The sequence below is a fragment of the Phodopus roborovskii genome, unplaced genomic scaffold, assembly GCF_943737965.1.
Source record: "Phodopus roborovskii unplaced genomic scaffold, PHOROB, whole genome shotgun sequence".
Classification (NCBI taxonomy): Eukaryota; Metazoa; Chordata; class Mammalia; order Rodentia; family Cricetidae; genus Phodopus; species Phodopus roborovskii.
The window spans coordinates 4,069,954-4,090,856 of record NW_026126448.1 but is presented as its reverse complement, the minus strand read 5'-3'; the positions used below and the strand labels follow the sequence as shown (position 1 = coordinate 4,090,856).

The 20,903-nt window shown below is 36.8% G+C and overlaps 1 protein-coding gene across 1 annotated transcript in view; it reads right to left on the bottom strand.

Annotated features, from left to right (window-relative positions):
• The window catches only part of Agbl4 (AGBL carboxypeptidase 4), a 1,068,750-nt gene that overhangs the window by 488,255 nt on the left and 559,592 nt on the right, over window positions 1-20,903 (bottom strand). Inside the window, exon 5 of the mRNA XM_051188468.1 lies at window positions 12,601-12,817. Within this exon, the coding sequence (XP_051044425.1) occupies window positions 12,601-12,817 (217 nt within the window). The remainder of the gene's footprint in view (window positions 1-12,600; window positions 12,818-20,903) is intronic.

Here is a 20,903-nt window from a genome sequence, read left to right as displayed (position 1 = left end):
ACTGATCGAGTTAACCAGGTAAACATTAACTCTTATGGCCTTTTCTGAGAAATAGCTTTTTAAAGGCATTTCTTACTCAGTGATGAAGTAAAAGGCAACAGAAAGCCAGCACTTTGCATTTATATAAATCTTTAGAAATAAAATACATTGTTAAGTTGTAGATACCAATTGAGAACATATTGTCTGGCAGGTAATAAAGGAATTAATTTTTATATTTTGTTTATATAGCCACAGGATTTTTTAAAGATAAATTAAGTTTGGATTCAAAATACAATCACTCTCACTAGTTAGCTGTGTATTTTTTAGATAAGTTGTTTAATCTATCTGTATTTCTGTTTCCAAAGCTTTAAGACAGACAGAGGGATAGGATAGACCTCAAAGGTTTTTATGACAGTTGTTATCAGATAATATATATTATCAGATTAGCTAGTGCCTTGTATGAATCACAAGAATGCTGAGAGGATGTTACTTTTGGTTTATATTACTCTGAAACGTGTTCTGAAAGGGAACGTTTATTTCCCTAAGCCAAGATGAAGAAACAGACAAAGTAGTGTGCAGTAAATTGCTAAGTTTGACAATGAATGGTTTTTTGTACTAAGGTAATAGTACAGGTGGGATTCACAATTGATCAACCTGATTATAAAACCTCCATACTGGGAATTGAATAGTTATTGATATGAGTATGCCTGCTATTGTCAACATTATAATTACAATAAAATACATTTTTATTAGGTATAGAATTTTGTATCTTCAAACGAATCACAGACATGTTTTTATAGAAGCATCAGTTCTTAGGTAAGAAACAGATTCCATACAACATTAGCCAGTGTCTCCTTTTCAAAGTAGGAGCCATCTTGGTAGCAATCTCAGCATGTCAAAGTCATTTGTCTAAGCTGGATCATACATGTTTTGGTGGAAGGGAGATACCAGAAAAATATATTATCCCTGGGTAGAGTAGTGCTAGTGGAAGAAAAAGTCTAGCTTCCATGTTGAGGCAGAGCTCAGTAAAGAAAACAAGCGACCCAGGATAGCAAAAATAACCCTGTACAATAACAGAACTTCAGAAAGCATCACCATCCACAACTTCAAGCTCTATTATAGAGCTATAGTCCTAAAAACAGCTTGGTATTGACACAAAAATAGACAGGTTGACCAATGGAATCAAATAGAAAAATCCTGATATTAACCCACACACCTATGAACACCTGATTTTTGACAAAACAGCTAAAAGTATACAATGGGAGGAGGAAAGCATCTTCAACAAATGGTGCTGGCACAACTGGATGATGTTGTGTAGAAGACTGCAACTAGAACCATGTCTATCTCCATGCACAAAACTCAAGTCCAAATGTATCAAAGACCTCAACATAAATCCAGCCACACTGAGCCTCTTAGAAGAGAAAATGGGAAGTACCCTTGAACAAATTGGTACAGTAGACTGCTTCCTGAACATAACTCCAGCAGCACAGACACTGAGATCCATGATTAATAAATGGGACCTCCTCAAACTGAGAAGCTTCTGTAAGGCAAAGGACACAGTTGACAAGACCAAACAGCAGCCCGCAGACTGGGAAATGATCTTCACCAATCCTACATCTGACAGAGGGCTGATCTCCAAAATTGCAAAGAACTCAAGAAACTAGTCAACAAAACACCAAATAACCCTATTAAAAAACGGGGTACAAAACTGAAGAGAGAATTCTCAATAGAGAAATTAAAAAAGGCTGAAAGACACTTAAGAAAGTGTTCAACCTCTTTAGGTATCAGGGAAATGCAAATCAAAGCAACTCTGAAATACCATCTTCCTCCTGCCAGAATGGCTAAAATTAGGAACACCAATTACAACTTATGCTGGAGAGGATGTGGAGAAAGGGGCACACTCCTATGCTGCTGGTGGGAGTGCAAACTTGTACAGCCATTTTGGAGATCAGTATGGCAGTTCCTCAGGAAAATGGGAATCAGTCTACCACAGGACCTGGCAATCCCACTCTTAGGCATATACCCAAATGATCCACATCCATGCAAGAAAGATATCTGTTCAACTATGTTCGTAGCAGCATTATTTGTAATAGCAAGAACCTGGAAGCAACCAAGATACCCCTCAACTGAAAAATGGATAAAGAAGATGTGGCATATTTACACAATGGAATACTACTCTGTGGGATAAAACAATAGAATCTTGAAATTCTCAGGCAAATGGATGGAACTTGAAACCAACCTGAATGTGGTAACCTGGCCACAAAAAGAGGAACATGATATGTACTCACTTATATATATGGATTTTAGACATAGAGCAAATGATCACCAGCCTATAATTCACACCACCAGTGAAACTAGGATACATGGAAGAATCTAAGAGATTCATACAAGGTCACTCACTGAAGGGGAAAGGAACAAGATCTCCTAAACATATTGGGAGTAGGGGGAGCAATGAATGGAGAGGGAGCTAGGAGAAAGAGAAGGGGAGGAGAGCACGTGCAACTAGGAAGATTGAGTCAGGGGAGGAATAGATGAGAGGACACACACACACACACACACACACACACACACAGAGAGAGAGAGAGAGAGAGAGAGAGAGAGAGAGAGAGAGAGAGAGAAAAAAGAGGGAGCCATTAATTATAGGTTTGAAGAGAAACCTGACACTAGAGAAATGTCCACAGATCTACAAGACTGATCTCAACTGAGAATCTGAGCAACAGGAAAGGCTACCATAAATGCCCTTCCCTGATAATGAGATTGATGACTAATTTATCCACCATCATAGAGCCCTCATCTAGTACCTGTTGGAAACAGAAGCAGACACCCATAGCTAAACACTGAGCCAAACTGGAATCCAGATGCAGAGATGGAGGACAAGACCAGGCTGCAGAAACACATAGAGACAGCTGACCTGAACAAGGAGGAGCTAATGGGCCCCCAGACTGATAGCTGGGAATCCAGCATTGGACTTACTCAGACCCTCTGAATATGGGTCTCAGCTAGAAGGCCTGGGCAGTCTAAGAGACCTCTGACTGTGGAACCAGGATGTATCCCTGATGCACAAAAGGATTTTGGTGGCACATTCCCCATGGAGGGATACTCCCTTAACCTAGACGCAGGATGGAGGGCCTAGTCCCTATTCCAAGTGACTTGACAGATTTTGATGACCTCTCCTGGAAGGCATCACCCTCCCTGTGGAGTTGGGGGGGGGAATGGGATGGGAGGGTGGTGGAGGAACATGGGAGGGTGGGACGGTAGGAAGGTGGGACAGAGGGAGGGAGGGAGGATGTGGGAACTGGGATCGATATGTAAAATAAGAAAAATAAATAAAAAGATTAAAAAAAGAAAACACATTCATAATTCTTCTGAACATATTCAACTCCTCAGGTTCTGCCTAAGACAAAGATTCCCAAGGCCTAAGTGTGGGTCAGAGGAAAAAAAAGCAGACAGATAATTTTTTTTCTACATAGAGACAACTGAGGAGTAACAGGAGCCAATAATAAGAACTCTAAGAGGACCAGTAGAACTGACATACCTTTTGTTGTAACATCATCTGTTATTTTCGTGTCCAGTTCTGCAGTTAGGAGGTAAGAAACAATTCTGAAATAGAAGATGGCCTACAGCCTTGTTTTGTGAAACAAAAGTGGAAAAAGTAGATAAAATGTCTGAATCAGAGTTTTTGACTAGGTTATTGACAAGATGTCCAAAAGAGTAAGGTTATGAACACAGGTAGTTTAGGGCAGGATAGATCCTGAAGCAGGATGAAGAAGAAACCAAATAGATAAACCTCCTCACAACAGCAAATGTTTCTATGAGCCCCTGAACTTTCCACAACAAACAGCTCAAGAAGGTACTTTGTTACCACAGAGAGAATTAACGTCAGACAGAACTGGATACCAAATCTGGCTCTAGTTCTTAGAAGACATTAGTATAAACAATGTAGTTAATATGAATCATACTTAGGAAGAAAAGAACATGAGAAGTGTATAATCTTGAAGATGGCTTTTTAACAGAAATCAGCTATGCTGGCATCCTGGTCTCAGACTTTCATTCTCTACAATGGCAAGAAATGAATTTCTATATTTTATGAGTTGCCTATACTATGGTATTTTATCATAGTAGTATAAAAGAAAAGGCTTTACTATACGGTGACTAAAGTGTCTCTTCTTTTTATTGTACAGCACGAGAGGCTCAATTGTCAACCATTGGGTTCATACACCTATGTCCTTAGTTGTTTGCTTTTTCAGCTAGAAAAGAAAGTTGCTGCTAGAAAACGCATCTTCCAGTTTTTTCTTCTGAGTCTAAGCTTAATGAGCTCTACTGCCTGTAGTAAAGAGATCATGAATGGGAGAGAGCACAGAAAACGCTCAGCCATCTGTGTCCCTGTCACCCTTTTATGGAATGGCAGCCTGGACAAGCAATATCAAGACTTGGTAATATTCTTCTGACCTAGTTAAACAAAGGAAACTTTTAGATATGTATGAATATTGCCAAATGAAAATCAGGAGGCTGATTCAATGGTTGTGGTGCATATTAACATTTTGTTATTAACCACTTTAATGTATGAAAGATATTGGAAGCCTCTATTCTCTTGTTAGCAAAACAATTATATTTTAATGTCATGCTATGATAAATAAGCTGAAAAAATGCAATGGCACTGGGGATTGTAGTTAATAATTTAGAAAGAGATAGTCTAGCATTTAATAAATTAATCTAAACTGAGACAAAATGGGTAAGGAGGCATACATTCCAGTTTTCGAAGTACTTATTTGCAAAGTCAAACAAGGAGTCTGAGTACAGCAGTTTCTCCTTGTAAGGAAGATATAAATTGCTGTCTACTTGGTTCTCTGTGGTAGTGGTTGGGTGGATGGGTGGGGCTCAAATCCAGGACTGCCATCAGCTAGTGATAAATAGGAGAGTTATGCTCATGCCTTGTTAAATCTTAAGATGCCTTTCTCAATCTCCCTTTCTTTTCAGATCCTACTGCTGGAGGAGCTTACTTCTCTTGAAAGATAAGCTGGTCTAAATGGGAATGTCATTAAATAGATATTCAACATATAATTCTGAGAGACATACACTTGTAATGTATACGCAGTACTAGCACCGGGCTAGGCTCTTTGTTGATTACTCATTTAATTTTCCCAATGAGCATAAATGATTATATAATATAAATGAGTAACTATAGCTCTAAGATGCTTATGAATTTGTCTAAGGATACAGGCTAAAATACAGTGCAATAAATACTAAAAATTTAGTACAACTTAAGTAAACCTTGATCCATTATATCATATTATTGATCTGTGTGTCATAGCAAAAATGTTATCCCATTTGGACTGGAGAATCCAGGCAGAATGGAGGTCTGCATCAATAGGAGGAAAGGACTTCTTAGCTATCATTGATCTTATTTTCAGAATAGGGAAGGGCTTTAGGAAACCTTAGGACAAGATTGGAAGGCTGAGATATTCTGTTTAGAAGCCTGAAAGACTCATAAAATCAGGAAAGAGCTTACACCACAGAATTCAAGACTATCACCCTAAGATCTGGCCAGGGAAAACAACTAATAGAACAAACTTAATTACTGTAGACACTCTCAAGGTCCTGGATTCAGAGGTACTGAAGATCCAGCTGGCAGTTCATTCTGGACTTACATTATCCAGTTATGTGAAACTTGGTAAGTACTTTGCCTGTTCAAAACCGAACCAGCTGGGGCTGAAGGCTTTCACCTGTAACTACAAGACTTAGATTGAGAATACAAGGACAGCTAGCTTAGGCAAGGTAATGAATTCTAGGACAAACTATGCTATAGTTGTAGATCCTGTCTTAAAAGGCAAACAAGCAAGCAAACAAACAAACAAAAATGCCAAAGAGTTTAATAGATGTCTCACCAAAGCAGACATACTGACCAGAAATAAGTATATGAAAAGAGATAGTCCATATCACATATTTTCAGCAATAGTGCCTACTTAGAGTAGTTGTAAACTTGGTGGCTTGATTTGCTTTCAGTTGCTGTGATAAAACACTGGCCAAGACCAACTTGGGGAGATAAGGGTTTATTTCACCTTACTATTTCTCTAATATTCTTTTACTGGAGGAAGTCAGGAAAGGAACTCAAGGTAATAACCTGGAGACAGAAACTGAAGCAGAGGCCATAGAGGAACAGTGCTGGCTGGTTTTGTATACCCCAGGACCACCTTCCCAGGGTGTAACCAAGCCCACAGTGGGATGGGTCCTTCCATATCAATCACCAGTCAAGAAAATGCCCCACAGGCTTGTTTAGAGGCCAGTAAAATGGGAGCTTCTCCTCAGAATATTCTACTGTAGTCAAGTTGACAAAAACTAAGTAGGATGGATGATATAGTGCTATTTATACTATCAAAACCACTATTTCCTTCAGTAGCCATATAAAATATGCTCTGTCTAGAAAGTAGAATATCACTAAACACTTGAAAATTAACTGTCAAGCCATGAACATACAGGGAAGCCAATTCCACAGATTTCTTTCACTTATTACTAAGTGAAAAGGAATTTCTAAAAATTCCTAGTACATGACATTCCAGAAAATGAGAAACTATGGAAACAATACAAACTAGGTGGGTTCCCAGGGGTCCGGTGAATTGGTGAAGCACTGAGGACATTTTTAGGGCAGGTAAGCTAGTATTTAGAAATTAAAATGGTGGGTACATATTGTAACAATTTTCTTCAAATCCATACAAAATGTAATAACAGCATGCTCTGTCATGAATTATGTATGCCTGATGATAATGATGGAGTGATGTAGGGCTATAAAAGGATTAACAATTATAGGGGTAGGGGGTAGGGGTATTGACTAAGGGGGAAGGTTGTGCGTATGTGAGAATAGCAGTGTGTTTGAATCTCTTCCTACATCTTTCTCAGTGTTGTGTGACCCAAAACTGCTCTATGAAAACAATATTTAAAAATAAACAAATGATCAAAGGCATCAGAAAATGGCACTGTGACAATTAATGGGTAAAGCTTAATGATCAGACTATACCTCTGTAATCAAATGAGCACAAAATTATTTCAAAATGAATGATAAAATCTAAAATGCAAGATGTAACTTCAAAATACTAGGGAGAAAAACAAAGGCCATATCTTTGTGGCCTTCACATGGAAAAAGTTCCTGGACATACACAGAACTGAAAAAATGTTAAATTGAACTTCAGATTTTAAAATGTTGTGGCTAACACAATCAATTAAAAGACCAGGAGAGATTGGGGAAAATACTTGTCAAATATATATGTAGTCAAGGACTTGCATCTGGAATACATAAAATGTCTCAATTCTTAATTATATATAATAATGCATGTTTTCAAAATGGGCAAGAAATTCCAATTGATACTTCACCAAGTAACATATTTAATGAAAAATGATTTTTATGAATGGTATTTATTTTACAAAGATTATTAGTGGCAAAAGAGAACACTTAATTATTAGGGTAATACATTTTAAAAGCACATCGAGATATGACCAAATACAAACTCCAAAATAGCTAGAATAATATATGGGTAGTTTTATATCCATATCCACCTATGTTGCTTACAAACTATGAAATGATGCAGTTACATGGCTTTCCATTTTTGAACTTGAACATAAACTGAGTTTGTGGTCTGAGATCCCATTTTTATTAATCAACCTGTGATGGTTAATCTTAGTTGTCAACTCGATGAGATCTAGAATTACCTGAGATGAGTTCTGGGCCATCTCTGTTCAGGGGATTATCGTCACTATGTTAGCACAGGTGGAAACATTTGCCCATTGAGGGTACCACCATTCCCTGTCTGGAATCCTGTATAAACTATATAACTGTATAAACTAAGAAAGTGAACTTGTCCTGCATCCACACCACTCTTTCTGATCCTGGATGCGATATAATCAACTCATACTTCTACCTTGGTATCCCCACCATGATAACTGTACTTTGAACTGAGAACCAAAATGAGCCCTTCAAGTCCTTTTGCCCTTAAGTGGCTTTTTGATAGTGTATTTTATCATAGCAACAGTAAGAAATAGAACATTTCATAAGGAAAAATGTAATTGTATGTACACTTAAGATAGGTACAGAAATGTGTGTAGTAGCATAATTCATAACTGTCCAAGAGTGAAGCGTTTCTAACCCTGATAGCTGAAAAATACAAGACAAGACATGAAATATCTTTCACTGTATTATTCAGCACTGAAATTAATCAACTACTAACAAGTGCTTCAACATGTATGCATTGCTAAGACAAATATTTAAAACACAAGGATGATTATTATGGAGTGTCATTATATATAGATTATTTAGATTAAAAAGAATTTATAGTGTCTACTGTGGCTTAGAATGGAGACTATCAAGGAATCTTTCTGAGGCAATGAGAATATGCTAAAACTATAGTGTAATATTTATCTAAATCTGTAATTTGCTCAAAATCCTATGATGGTACCTTTACAGTGGGTAGGCTTTATATCATACATGAAAAATAAACATGATATATGATTAAGATAGCCACAAAATGAGCTTTACCAGAATGTCTTTATGCTTGGTTGAATTACCAGGAACCACCGATAATCAACAAAGTAAAATGTCATTTGCCATGCCTGTGCATGCACTGATGGCAGCGATGTCCACTATGAGCAATAAATAGTTCTGGCACTAAAATAAATACATCTCTTCTTACATGTGCTCTCAGACTGTGTTGGCATATTTATCCTTACCACTTGTAATTATCCTCCCTCCAAATTAGGATAAAGATTAACTTATTGTGGTGGTGCCTCAGACAAAACCCTTATTAAATACCCTGGAGCCCAAACCAAGAGTTGTCCTGCCTGCAAAAGTATGCTAAAAGGCCCAAAAACCTTGAGCATCTGATTTTAGTCTCAATGTAAGGGATTGAGTTGATCCACAGAGTTCCTCAACCTGTTTCATCTAGCTCAGGTGGAACATGAACATTCATCAGATTTACTTTTTAAATATGTGTCTCAATGTGCCTATCAAAGGGGCAGCAAAGAGTATTAGAATTAAAGGCTTAGTTTAAATCTTGACCCTAATACATGTGAACTTAGCAAAATAACTTATATTGTTAGCCTTATTTAATCCCTGGGGAAATTCTTTCTACTTCATGAGCTACTATGAGAAATAAATAAGATAGTCCATATAAAGAAAAAGATCGAACATCTGAAAACAGAATATAGCCAACGTAAGGGTTTTCCATGAAGTTGACTCAGTCTTCATTCAGGAATTCATTCAGGAATTCCTTAATCCAGTCAAGCCAGACATCTAACTAAATATCATCATGCAATGAACAAATGTAGCCCTCTGTTTTCTGGGTAACCTTATTCATAGCTTTGTATTCAGCAATGTTATTCATCTCTCAATATGCAGGCTAAAGCTCATCTTCTGCGTGCTGTTTATTTTGAACACTACCTCTTTAAATAATTCATATTTTTAATTATATGTTTTAAAATATATTTGGGCATATTTTCTCTGGTATAGAATACATTTATTTCTGGAAATATACTGAGGCTTGTTCAGCCCTGTCATATGTCTCTACCATGCCTCTTATCACATTAAAACACACGCACTTTTTCAATTCCTTTATTTTTTTCAGTTTATAAGAATTAAAAGTCACCCTAAGAAGGGTACATAACAACAAGCAGTCTGATGCTAGAGGAGTAAGCAGAATTGAGGCTTCCTGTGGCAGGGAACTTAGCTGTCCCTCTATATCAGTTACCCTTCATAACTATATGACCACTAATTTTAAGACAGAACATGACCACTCAAAAATAGGACCATGCATCAAACCCCTATTTTACTTAAATGTGGGTAGTAATTCTAATAAATGATATGCCATATAGTTGTTTTTTTTTCTTTCACACACTCCCTTTATCTTTATGTCTAGAAAACAGATGCAATGTGGAATTACATATCAGATAATGAGGTTGAAGGTCACTTCCCATGGATGACAGGGACAGAAAGCTGAAAGAATATGACTCCCTGAGGCTTTCAGGGGAGATACAACATCTGCCATAGATTGCTAACATCCAGATTGACACAGAAAAGAAGTAAACTTCCAATGATCAAAATATATTGTATAAAAATAATAAAAGAGAGAAGGGAAATTGACTTCTATCTATTGAAGGTGCTATTTTTGCTATTATTTTAGATATCTGTTTTAGAAACTTATATCACTGTCCTTATCAAAGGTCTGCTGCTTGCAGTTCTTTGTAATACCCTTAAACTTGTATCTTAAATAATTCTTTCATTAATGCAGTCATTCACTCAATAGCTATCAAGTGTGCACCTATCTTCTGTCTGACATAAATATATGAGGGATTTTTTTTTGGTGGACGAATATGAGAAATAAACACATTCTATTCTTAAATGCACAAATATTAGGGAAGTTTATTTTCTTAAATTTTCTACCATTTCACATGTCTAATAAACATTTATCTCATACTTTAACAATCCCATTTCAGATAGTGATATATCACTAATAAGATTAAGTGTGTCTAATATGTTCTTTTTACTCTATATTAATTCTCCTTCTTCCCCTTATTTCTCTCCTGGGAAGATGGTCTATATGGCGCACATCAATGGGCTCTCTTACTTTATGGTTGGGTTGGCTAGTAGGGAGCCTTAGTGGGATTCCAGACAGAGGCAGAAGAATTAAGACTACATACACTCATGCTATATGAAACATTTTGATTAATGGCAGACACACAGTCATTGGTGGTCCTAGTAATAGCATACCTGTTTTAGTTTGTGTAAGTACATTTTATGAAGCTCTCCCAAAATAACCTAAGATGACATTTCTCAGAACATATTCTTGCACCTAGTAAATCTATGATTGCATTTATTGCCTCAGTTAGCCCAAGAAGCCATCTTACATAAGATCACTCTCCTTCTCCAAGCAGTATACTAAATGACTCCATAGTTTGGCTTGGAAAACCATTTCCTATTTTCATACCCTTTGACCTATTATTGGTTCTAGAAAACATCACTGTATTTAAAGATTTCCATATATACTGTTTATAGCATTTAAACAGTCTTCCTTGAAATATACTAATTTGAGCCTACCTTGCCATTTGCTTCCTGTTAACATACTGACTGATACACCATGTGCCCAAATTTTTAGTTCAAAATACAAGTCCCAGATACCAGTGGAACCCACCAGAAGCACTGTTAGGAAGAGACTTTGCAAAATATATTAGAGGATAGAAAAGCTCAGAGTACAAAATATCATCATGATAAAATTTAGCTCTCAATCAGCTTATTTCTCTCTTTTAAGAAATATATTAAGAAGTGAGATTTGCAGGTGAAATCCAAAGGCACTGAACAAAGTCCCTTTCACCATCATGACATGCCAGGAGCCCTAGTATTCTCTTCTAAACCACTAATAAATTAATTTATTTAGAATCTCTGATGATTTTCAATGTTTCTGCTTTAGGGCACAAAACACTTACAGAACAAACCATAAAACCAGATTATTCTGTGCTTGTTCATTTTTAACCAATGAACACATTAAGGGAATCCAGTGTATTTAATGAACAGAAAAAACTTCCAATTCTGATTTTTGAAGAAGAAAATGATAGGAGGAAACAAAATGAGAAAATAATGCAATCTCCTCCTAAGATGTCCAGATCCCAAATCACAGAAGTTGGGAATATATTGTGCTGCAAGGCAACAACATTTTACAGGTGAGATTAAGTTAAGCATCTCCAGACAATGAGAGGGACTAGTTTGGTGAGCTCTTTTCAATCATAATAACTATTACAAGTGAAAAAAAAAAAAAGGAGACAGGTGAATGAGAATCAATGAGATGCTGGCTTCAAAATGAAAGGGAGTGTACAAACCAAGGGATGCAAGCAGCTTCTTGGTGATGAAAAGGGCACATCAGTGTAGTATCTGGAGCCTTGACCAGAACACAGATCTGCTAATACCATCATTTTAGCTCAGTAAGACCTACTTTGGACTTTGAACCTCCAAGTCAATAATTTTTGGTTTAAACCACCTTGTTTGAAATGTTTTTTTAACATCCATGGATAAAAATCAATAAGTAATGGAAGATTAAAATCTTTAAGCAAGGAAACTAAACCCAAATATTGAAAGTGAGATTGGGAAGTGACTGAGGGCAGAGATAGCAAGCACAGTCAGCATACAAGTTGCTAAGCTGTACTCAAGGTATGCTGGTTTCCCTAAGAAGCAAATTCAGTGTTGCCATCATTAAATGCTTTCATGACATTTGGAACACCAAGTAAATACCTTCTTTTCTCTCAGTGATTTTAGGACTCTCCAGAACTCTTTAAAGAATGTTGTTTTAGTTCCTTTCATAACAATAACCATCTGTCTCAAAACCTTATTCTCTTATCGTTTGGTGCCATCGGAGCAATGGATCACACTTTCAAAAACAATACCCAAAATAATCATTGCATGATTATTGCTGAGTATAATAATTATTTACAGCTTATTTCTATTTATTATTTAAAAATTTACAGAGCCTATAGTCTATATATAATTCTATAGAACACTATTTTTCATTATTTGTATTCTACAAAACTCCATTGCCAAGTTCACAATTCAGTGATTCAAAAGGGGGACCACAAGCATGATGCTAGCCTTACCACACTCTGTCCAAGCTGTTCCCGGAAGAAGTAATCCATGTTTCTTTTTTGTAGGCTGTCGAGGTAATGCTGGAAGCGAGTATATGTGTAGGGGTAGCAGTAAGCAAACTGGTAAATATCATCTTCTCGGTCAAAACAGAATGCAAAGGACATCACATAATTCTTCCTGTGGTCTGGGCAGCGATAGTAGTAAACATTTTTAGGTGGCAGTCTTTGCCTAGAAGATATAAACAATGACAGTAGTTCAAAACTCAAAAGGTAACAGACAGGAACGAATGCCTAGGAAAAGATCGAGAACAACAAATGGAGAATGATGGGTTCAAAAACACATGGTAAAAAGGCATCACTTTAAGGCCTGGTTCTATGCTTTCTCGATCATTTGGAAAATACAAAATTAACAAAGACAAAGCAATTTTGTGCACTTGTTTATCCCTATTTGGAACATTTATTTCATGCCTAGGCATTGTGTTTTCAATTTTAGACCAATTAACTGGTTAAGGTCAGAAGTGAATCTATGCCTTAATTGAGTTTTTATATGACCATGGTAACTCTTATAAAGAAAAAATTTAACTGGGTTGACTAACTACAGTTTCAGAGATTCAATTCATCATCATTAAGGGTATCAGGATGGTAAGCAGGCAGATGTGGTATTGGAACTGAGAAGGCTACATCTTGCCATTATCAGGAAGTCAACTAACAGACAAACTGAGGGGAACCTGAGCAAAAGAGACCACAAACCTGTCCCTTCAGTAACATTCTTCCTCCAACAAGGACACATGCCCTCCAAGAAAGCAACACCTTATAATACTGCCATTTCCAATGAGATTATAGGGGCCAATAACATTGAAACTACCACAGTCTATGAGATTTTTTTCTGGAAGAACAGAGATAATATAGTACTTATGTTTATCCATGTATTTGACTCTATTATACTTAATTATTAAATATTCTAACATTTGATTATTTTAGAAAACAAGTGGGTGAAATGTCAGGATAAGAACCAGGAGTTGCTGAAAAAACAGCACAGTATGGAAAATACACAGCTTAAACCAAAAGAAATTGCAATTTTAATTTAAAAGTCAGTGGTGCTATCAGAGGATGTCCAGAGTTGTATTTAGACTAACCAAAGAAATACATTTGCTCTCTACTACAAAGAACAAGAAGTAACAATCTTTTCATAAGGCTTTTAAAATAAATCCCCTGTGCACTCCTCTAATCACTATCCTGAATCTCCCTATACTGAAATTCTGGAGCTGTTAATGAAGAGCTAGAGAAGTAATAGCCTGGAAAGTGTGCAGGGAACAAAGATTAAGTCATTCCCTGGTGCTCTTACTTTTGGAGTATAAGAGAATGAGAAATAACTATCAAATATTGAAGTACTGGGTACCAACTGAAGGCAAGGGAGATGAAAGAAAAAGAAAATTAAAAGAATGAGATTATTGACTACAGGACTAAGTTCAAGAAGAGGATGTGAACTATGGAAAGGTTTATAAGTGAAGGCATGGGTGAAAAGGCAAGAACAGACAGAAAACACCCGACCAATCAATTGAGAAAATTTATATTCGCCACAATTTGTGATCTGATTGAAGATGCAAGAACAGGAGGGTGGGGTGGAAACTAGTCCAAAAACCTGGAATTTATAGTTGGGAAGAAAGCCAGTGTAATAACTTTGAGGTCTCCATGCAGTGATGGTCAATCCAGGTCCTGGCTCAGAGATCTGAGTAAGACTGTTTTGGAGCCTGGGGTTTAGCATGTATTCCTATGCAGGCAATGCCTACAACCATATAATCCCTCAGGTTGTTAACATTATTCCAACTATTTGCTAGTACATCCAGCTGAGGCCCACAGTTTAAATACAGTCATTCTATCTTTCCAATCTTCTACCCAAGCCTAACGGTTGTTATGGAGAGTCTGCTGTCTCCACTGAATTTTCTTACATTTGATCAGAATTCATATGCTTACAGATGTCCTGATTCCTATCCTGGGGGAGGGGGGAGAAACTTTGATCTGATTGGCAAGAAGAGCGGAGGTAATGGATTGTCCAATAATCATTCAGGAAAGCTGAGACCTTGTCTGGGGCTTAGATTTTTCAGGTGCCACCAAGGATGCACACAGGAACCTGCTTGAGAAGGGCTCATCAGTCAGGTAATGCAGGCATTGTGTTACTGTTTTATGTGCATTTAACACTCACAAGCAGCATATGAGGTACGGGTTATAAACATTCCCTTTGCAGAGACAAGAAAATGAAAGTTTAAAGAGGTAAAAAGTTTCTCAAAATCCCAAGGTTAGTAAGTATCAGAGTCTGTATTGGACCAGCTGGCTCCAGAGGTAATGCTCCGATTTCCTACTGTAGCCTGCCATCATCCCTTTGCCACTCAACTCATAATCTTAACTGCTGTTTCAAAAAAAATCTGGTTGTATTGTATTCTTGGCAGTCCCATCCTGCTAAAAACCCTTTAAAGGACTCTGTCCTCACATTTTAATATGGCCCATACGGATCCCTCTGGCTTCTCTGAGATTCAGAATTCTGTGCTCAGTACTCCTTTTCTCAAAAGCTATGCTTTATACATACTTCAGGCTCTTCAACACATCACCTGTCTTAGTAATTCATCTTTCTTCCACCATGATAGACTCTTAGTTGTTTGCTGACTCCTATGCATAGACCTGACATGCAACTGATTATTAACATAGGGTTAAATGCTTAAAAAAATTATCTAACCAATCTATGGACCAAAAAAGTAAATGAGAATGTGCAAATAAATGCCAATTCTTTAACTTGCTTCCCCTCTAATGCTTTCCAGACTACTCAGGCTTCAGCAGCTTATCTCTGCTTTGACAAAGGACCTTTATCACCTGCCTTATCTCATAAAAATGAAAAGCAGAAGTAAACAGATGTTTCTTCAAAGAGAACGTAAATGTTCTTAAACTGAAATCCATGTCACTGCTTCCTTTGGTGATGGCATGTGGAACCCTCCAACGTTTGTTTATTTCAAAGCAAAGCAAATGCTTGAACAATGCAAAGATGATTCGTCCCAAGGACCAGTGGCAGGCGTCACAAGAAAGCCTTTATTTCAGTGGGAAATAGGGACTTCATAACATTCCACAGAATAGAAAGTGGAGAAACTGGTGCTAAGAGGGAATGTAGCAAGAGATGGTTTCAGTATCTCAAAGACTGTTCTATACTTGTTAGATAAGGTACTCTCATTTTGCTGAACAGTCTGAGATAAGCCAAGGGAAAAATATAACAATAATGATATTATGTACACAGCACTGGCCATTTGCCAAGTCACTCTAAACATTTTGTAATGCACTATCTCCTTAACTTTCCACAATATTCTGAACTTACTCTTCCCAACCCAAAGTGAGGAAAGTGATGACATAACCAAAACCCTGTTTAAGGGAAGAAGGCTATCTGCAAAACTACAGACCACCATTGGAGTGAAATTACCCAAGATCCTGACCTGTTAGAGACCCAGGAAAAGTCCAAACACTGGTGTGTATGCTCTTAGGACTGAGAATAGATGTTTATCAGCTCTTAGAAGAAGCCACCCAGATAACAGAGGTAGACATCCATTGTATAAGGGAAGTATGTAGATCTTATTACAGACTTAGTAGTGTGTGCAGGTGAGGGACTGTGTGCACATACATGTAAAACAGAACCACAAACACGCTCTGTGGTGCTCTATTTCGTCCACTCTTCGCTGTTAGTCTGAGCTCCCTTGAGGGAAGGGCCCACACAGTCCTCACTGTTTCTACTCCAGAACCTATGCAGAATTTTAGATAGATGAAGAAGTAAAAACAATCGATGAATTGCATACATGAATATATTTATAAATAAATAATTTCAACCTTCCTAACATAAGTACAGTGTGCCCTCTCAAAGTGAACCTTAGGACAATGTCCTAGATAGATATTTTCACTTTCTCTTCTTTATAATGTATTCATTCTATTTGTAGTTAACTTTCTGGTACATTCATATGGTCTCCCTATTACAGAGATGTCAAGTTCAAGTCAAATAAGCTTCCTTTTTGTCTCTTTGCCAATAACTCCACAATGTAGTAATCATGGCAAATATTAAGTGTAGACACTGTTGCTTTTCTGATTTATCTCAAACTTTTCAAAAGCTAAAACAATGCCTGGCCCTGGAGAAATTAATAATACACAGTTCATAAATGAATGAATTTATGATTAGTGAATGAATGAAGTACAAGGCAACAGAATACCTCCCATTTACCATCTTCTCTGCATTCTCTTGAGATCCACTGACTAGATGTCCTTTTAGAGGCTAATAGGACAGAGAGAAGATGAGACTGTATAAAGCTCTCTAAATTTATATTCTCAAATTCTCCTCAGAACCCTGAAATATAGGATTTCTAATTTCTTCTCCAATGAAGCAGAAAGTGTCAGCTTGAATATTTAAATTCTAAGTCTAGGGTCGTTCTTGACAGCAGGCAATTTTCTCTTCAAACTAACAGAACAGGAAGTAGTGAAGAGCCAATCTCATGCTTCATCTATGCTGAAAAGGCTTTTCATCTATGTTTGGCTGGAATGATTAGACCATCATCTAGCTAGAACCAGTTCTCCTCACCTTGTCCTCTCATGTGTCCGGCCGGCACAGCTAGACACCTGCCATAGATTCCCATATAAAACCTCCATTCTCCGTAGACAAATGGAACTTATTCCTCCTAACTCCCACTGTCACCCCTGAAATAACTGTAATGTCCCTGTCACCAGCACATCTACTCTTATCTCTTCTCCCTGCACTTTGTCACAGCTAATCTCTCTGAGACACTGGGAGGGAAAGAGCATGAGGCAGTGATCAGACATGGGCAACACGTTTTGATACCCCGAGTCTAATCAGATTACCATTTTATCAGCTAATGGACACTATGGGTGGGAGGAGAGAGGCGGTGTTACATATTGCTAGTTGAATTTATGATAACAAAAAAGATATTGCTCCTTTCTTGATTTAACCTTTTGTCCTACATTCTGTATTCTTTATTTTTCAGTTTATTTTATAACATCAGTTTTTTTTTTTTTTTTAAATTTTGTCACTGCCTTCTGGAGAAGGACACCCACACACTGTGGTAGCAGCTGCTTCTATTAATTCCAAGTCATTAGAAAATTAAAATTAAAGCCAATTATTTTGGCTGGTTAAGAGCCAGAGAATAGCTGTGACTTATTATTTTCATGGTCATAGACAGCAACAATATTCCTACCTGTAGCTGATTGCTGGAAAAATGCCAACCCATATAGAAACTTCAAGGACCATGCCAGAAGAGGCTCTGAGCTACGGACTCTATCCCTCTCCTTGGATTCTGAGAAACAACAAGATGATGATCCAGATGGGGAACTTAGAGTTGGTTTGAGGCCAAGCTCTTGTATTCTTGCCTACTTTGAGCTTTTTCATAAAATGTGGTCCCTTCCCACTTCCTGCAATCTACTTCAGTTGTTGAGAAACTCTTATGTGAAGCAGACTGTATTTTTAGATCTGCTACTTGCTTAGTCTGGGACAGTGAATGAGGCAGGAGCATAATGCTCTCTTCTTAAGATACAGTAGCAGGCCACAGCCTCCTGGTTCAGGCATACATCAAAAATTTGTACTAAGCTGGCTTTGCTATTTATTGTGAGCAGATCAATGACAACAGTTCAGGGGGTGAAGTTACCAGGACAAGTGAGATTTTGAAAGAACCCACAGCTATGTTCAATGACATCTCTGTATACCTTTAGAAATGCAATCATTGTATAGTAGGCTCTAACTCACTTCCATTACTTATCAGTCATACAGCATTGAGCCTAGGTTTTCTCACCTCTAAAATGAAAATGTTATCACAGACTGGCTGTGAAGAGTAGAGACTGACATGCAGAAGTTTAGTAAATGCTACCTAAGATTTTCATCATACGCCAAGTGAAAGAAAAATGACACTGTGCCCTATCTTTTTTCTAAAACAGTGAATTTTAGGTTCATGCCAAGGATTTTGGGGCATAAAGGGCAGGGTAGACCACAGCAGAGAACCCAGAAAAAACAAACAAGCAAAAAAGACAAGAAACAAAACTAATGTTAACCACTTATCTTTCTTTCCTAATTCAATGTAGCCAATAGTAGCCAATGGCATCATTTAGTTCAGATGGTCCTCTCATGAAAAAAACAAAAGTTGTGCTCAAACAGACAAAAGAAGTTAACTCCTTTTTCCCAAAATTGTGATAGAGAAAAGTATTCACTGGTGCTGTCTGCGCTGGTAGTTTGTACCAGTCAACCGTTCCATGGTCCATTCACCTGATACTATGATCATTAGTTGGTAATACCTGTAGGAAGAACAACCCTGTATCTGTATAATAGGATGCTCTCGGTACAGTTGTGTAAGTCTAAAATTATGATTTATTTGATTATATGTTAAAATATTCATTATTATTTTACTAGTAATGAATTAAAAATACAAGCATGTACACTTTAGGAAAATTAATGAATATATTTCCATTTCTTGTAAAATACAATCATGAAATATGACCTGTATTATATAACTAAGCATTGCTGATCTATAGCAGGAAAGAAGTCACAAATCTGAGGAAATATTCATATCTTCCACAATAGTAGCAGTTTTATAAGACATGTCCCTAGAGTACAATTTGTACATATAAAAGTGAAGCTTAAAAGGAAAATGATTGAAATCATTTAAGAACAGTTGTGTACTACATGTGACAAGATGCACTTCAGAAGTTGTAATGTGTGGCCTGTTCTTTAGAGTTCACACCTATTCTAAAATCATTCTGACCATTTCCAAACCCAAGCTCTCTCATGCATGAAGTGGTAACTTACTGTCTTTTACCAACAAGTAAAAAACTTAAATGAACCCAGCGGTTTCATGTTAGTGTTAGTCAAATGTCTCAAATAGCATCATTTAACTAAATTCCAATGTAAATCAATTATGTTATCCAGTTTTAGAAATTCATTCTCTGGAAAGTAGATTACTTCCTTAGTTGTAATAATATAGCTATTTCAATATGAAGTCACTAAAGACAAATTTATTTTGTTATATAGTATGAATAAAAACTTTGGTTGAAAACAATGTTCATCTTAAATCAGAAAAGCTATGAAGCAGATATTTATTCTTAGATGATTTGAGGTATCCAAATGGTTTATATGAATCTGATTATCCTTCCATTTTCTATCTTCAAAATACAAACTATAATTGTCAATACATACATATATATGTAAATATATATATCAAAATGTAAATGTACAACTTTCATAATTGGTTAACATTAAAAGACACACACCTGCAATTTTGAAAATAATTCGTTTGTAAAAGCACCAATGTAACAAAAGCAATTTATATTACTTTTAAAAATTTTATTTATTTATTTTTATTTCATGTGCATTGGGTTTTGCCTACATGTATATCTGTATGAGGGGAGGGTGCTGGAACACCTGAACTGCAGTTACAGATACAGTCATGAGTTACCATGTGGGTGCTGGAAATTGAACCCAGGTCCTCTGGAAGAGGAGCCAGTGCCCTTAAACACTAAGCCATCTTTCCAGCTCTCCATCACAACTGTATATTCTTAAAGACTGTTTTAATAGTATAAAATTTTATGTTTAATTCTCTCATTCACTTTAAGTTATTATAATAAATCACATGGTCTTCCTATCCATCTGCCAGCTTGATTCCTCCTTTTGCATGTCTGAAAATGATCTCAAATTCAACCTAATTAAAATTGATCTCCTGTCATCCCCTGAACCGGGGTTTCAGAAAGTGCTTTCATCACAGTGGGGTGCTCCCATTTTCTGGTGCCCAATTAGATAAAGCAAAAACTTGGGTTGACCTTAATTTCTTTTCTCTTTCCTTCAGTAAAAATGACCTAAGTTTTGCTAATTTAAAAATAAATTAAAATGGTGAGAATAAATATTGCCGGATAACTTCCACTATTATATAGCTCTAGACGCTCAAGAAACAGTAATTTTTAAAACAGAATCAGTAGCATGCTATAGGAGAACAGAACTTGTAATGGGAAAGAATGATAATCAAAATCAGTATATGAATGTAAGTCGATGATAAGCATAATGAATACAAAAGGGAAATGAGAGTTGTGAGTGTAATAATGCAGGAAAATAGTCACAGAGGTAACTGTAATAAAAATTGAATGGATATGGAAGGAAGCCATCTGTACAGCTATGAAGCGAAATAATTGGTAGAAATAGCAAACACAAAGGTCAAAAGCAGTAAAAGGCTTTGGGGTGTCTCTGAAAAATCCAGAATGACTAAATAGGAATCAGTGAGGTGGGGACTGGTGGAATTGAGTTA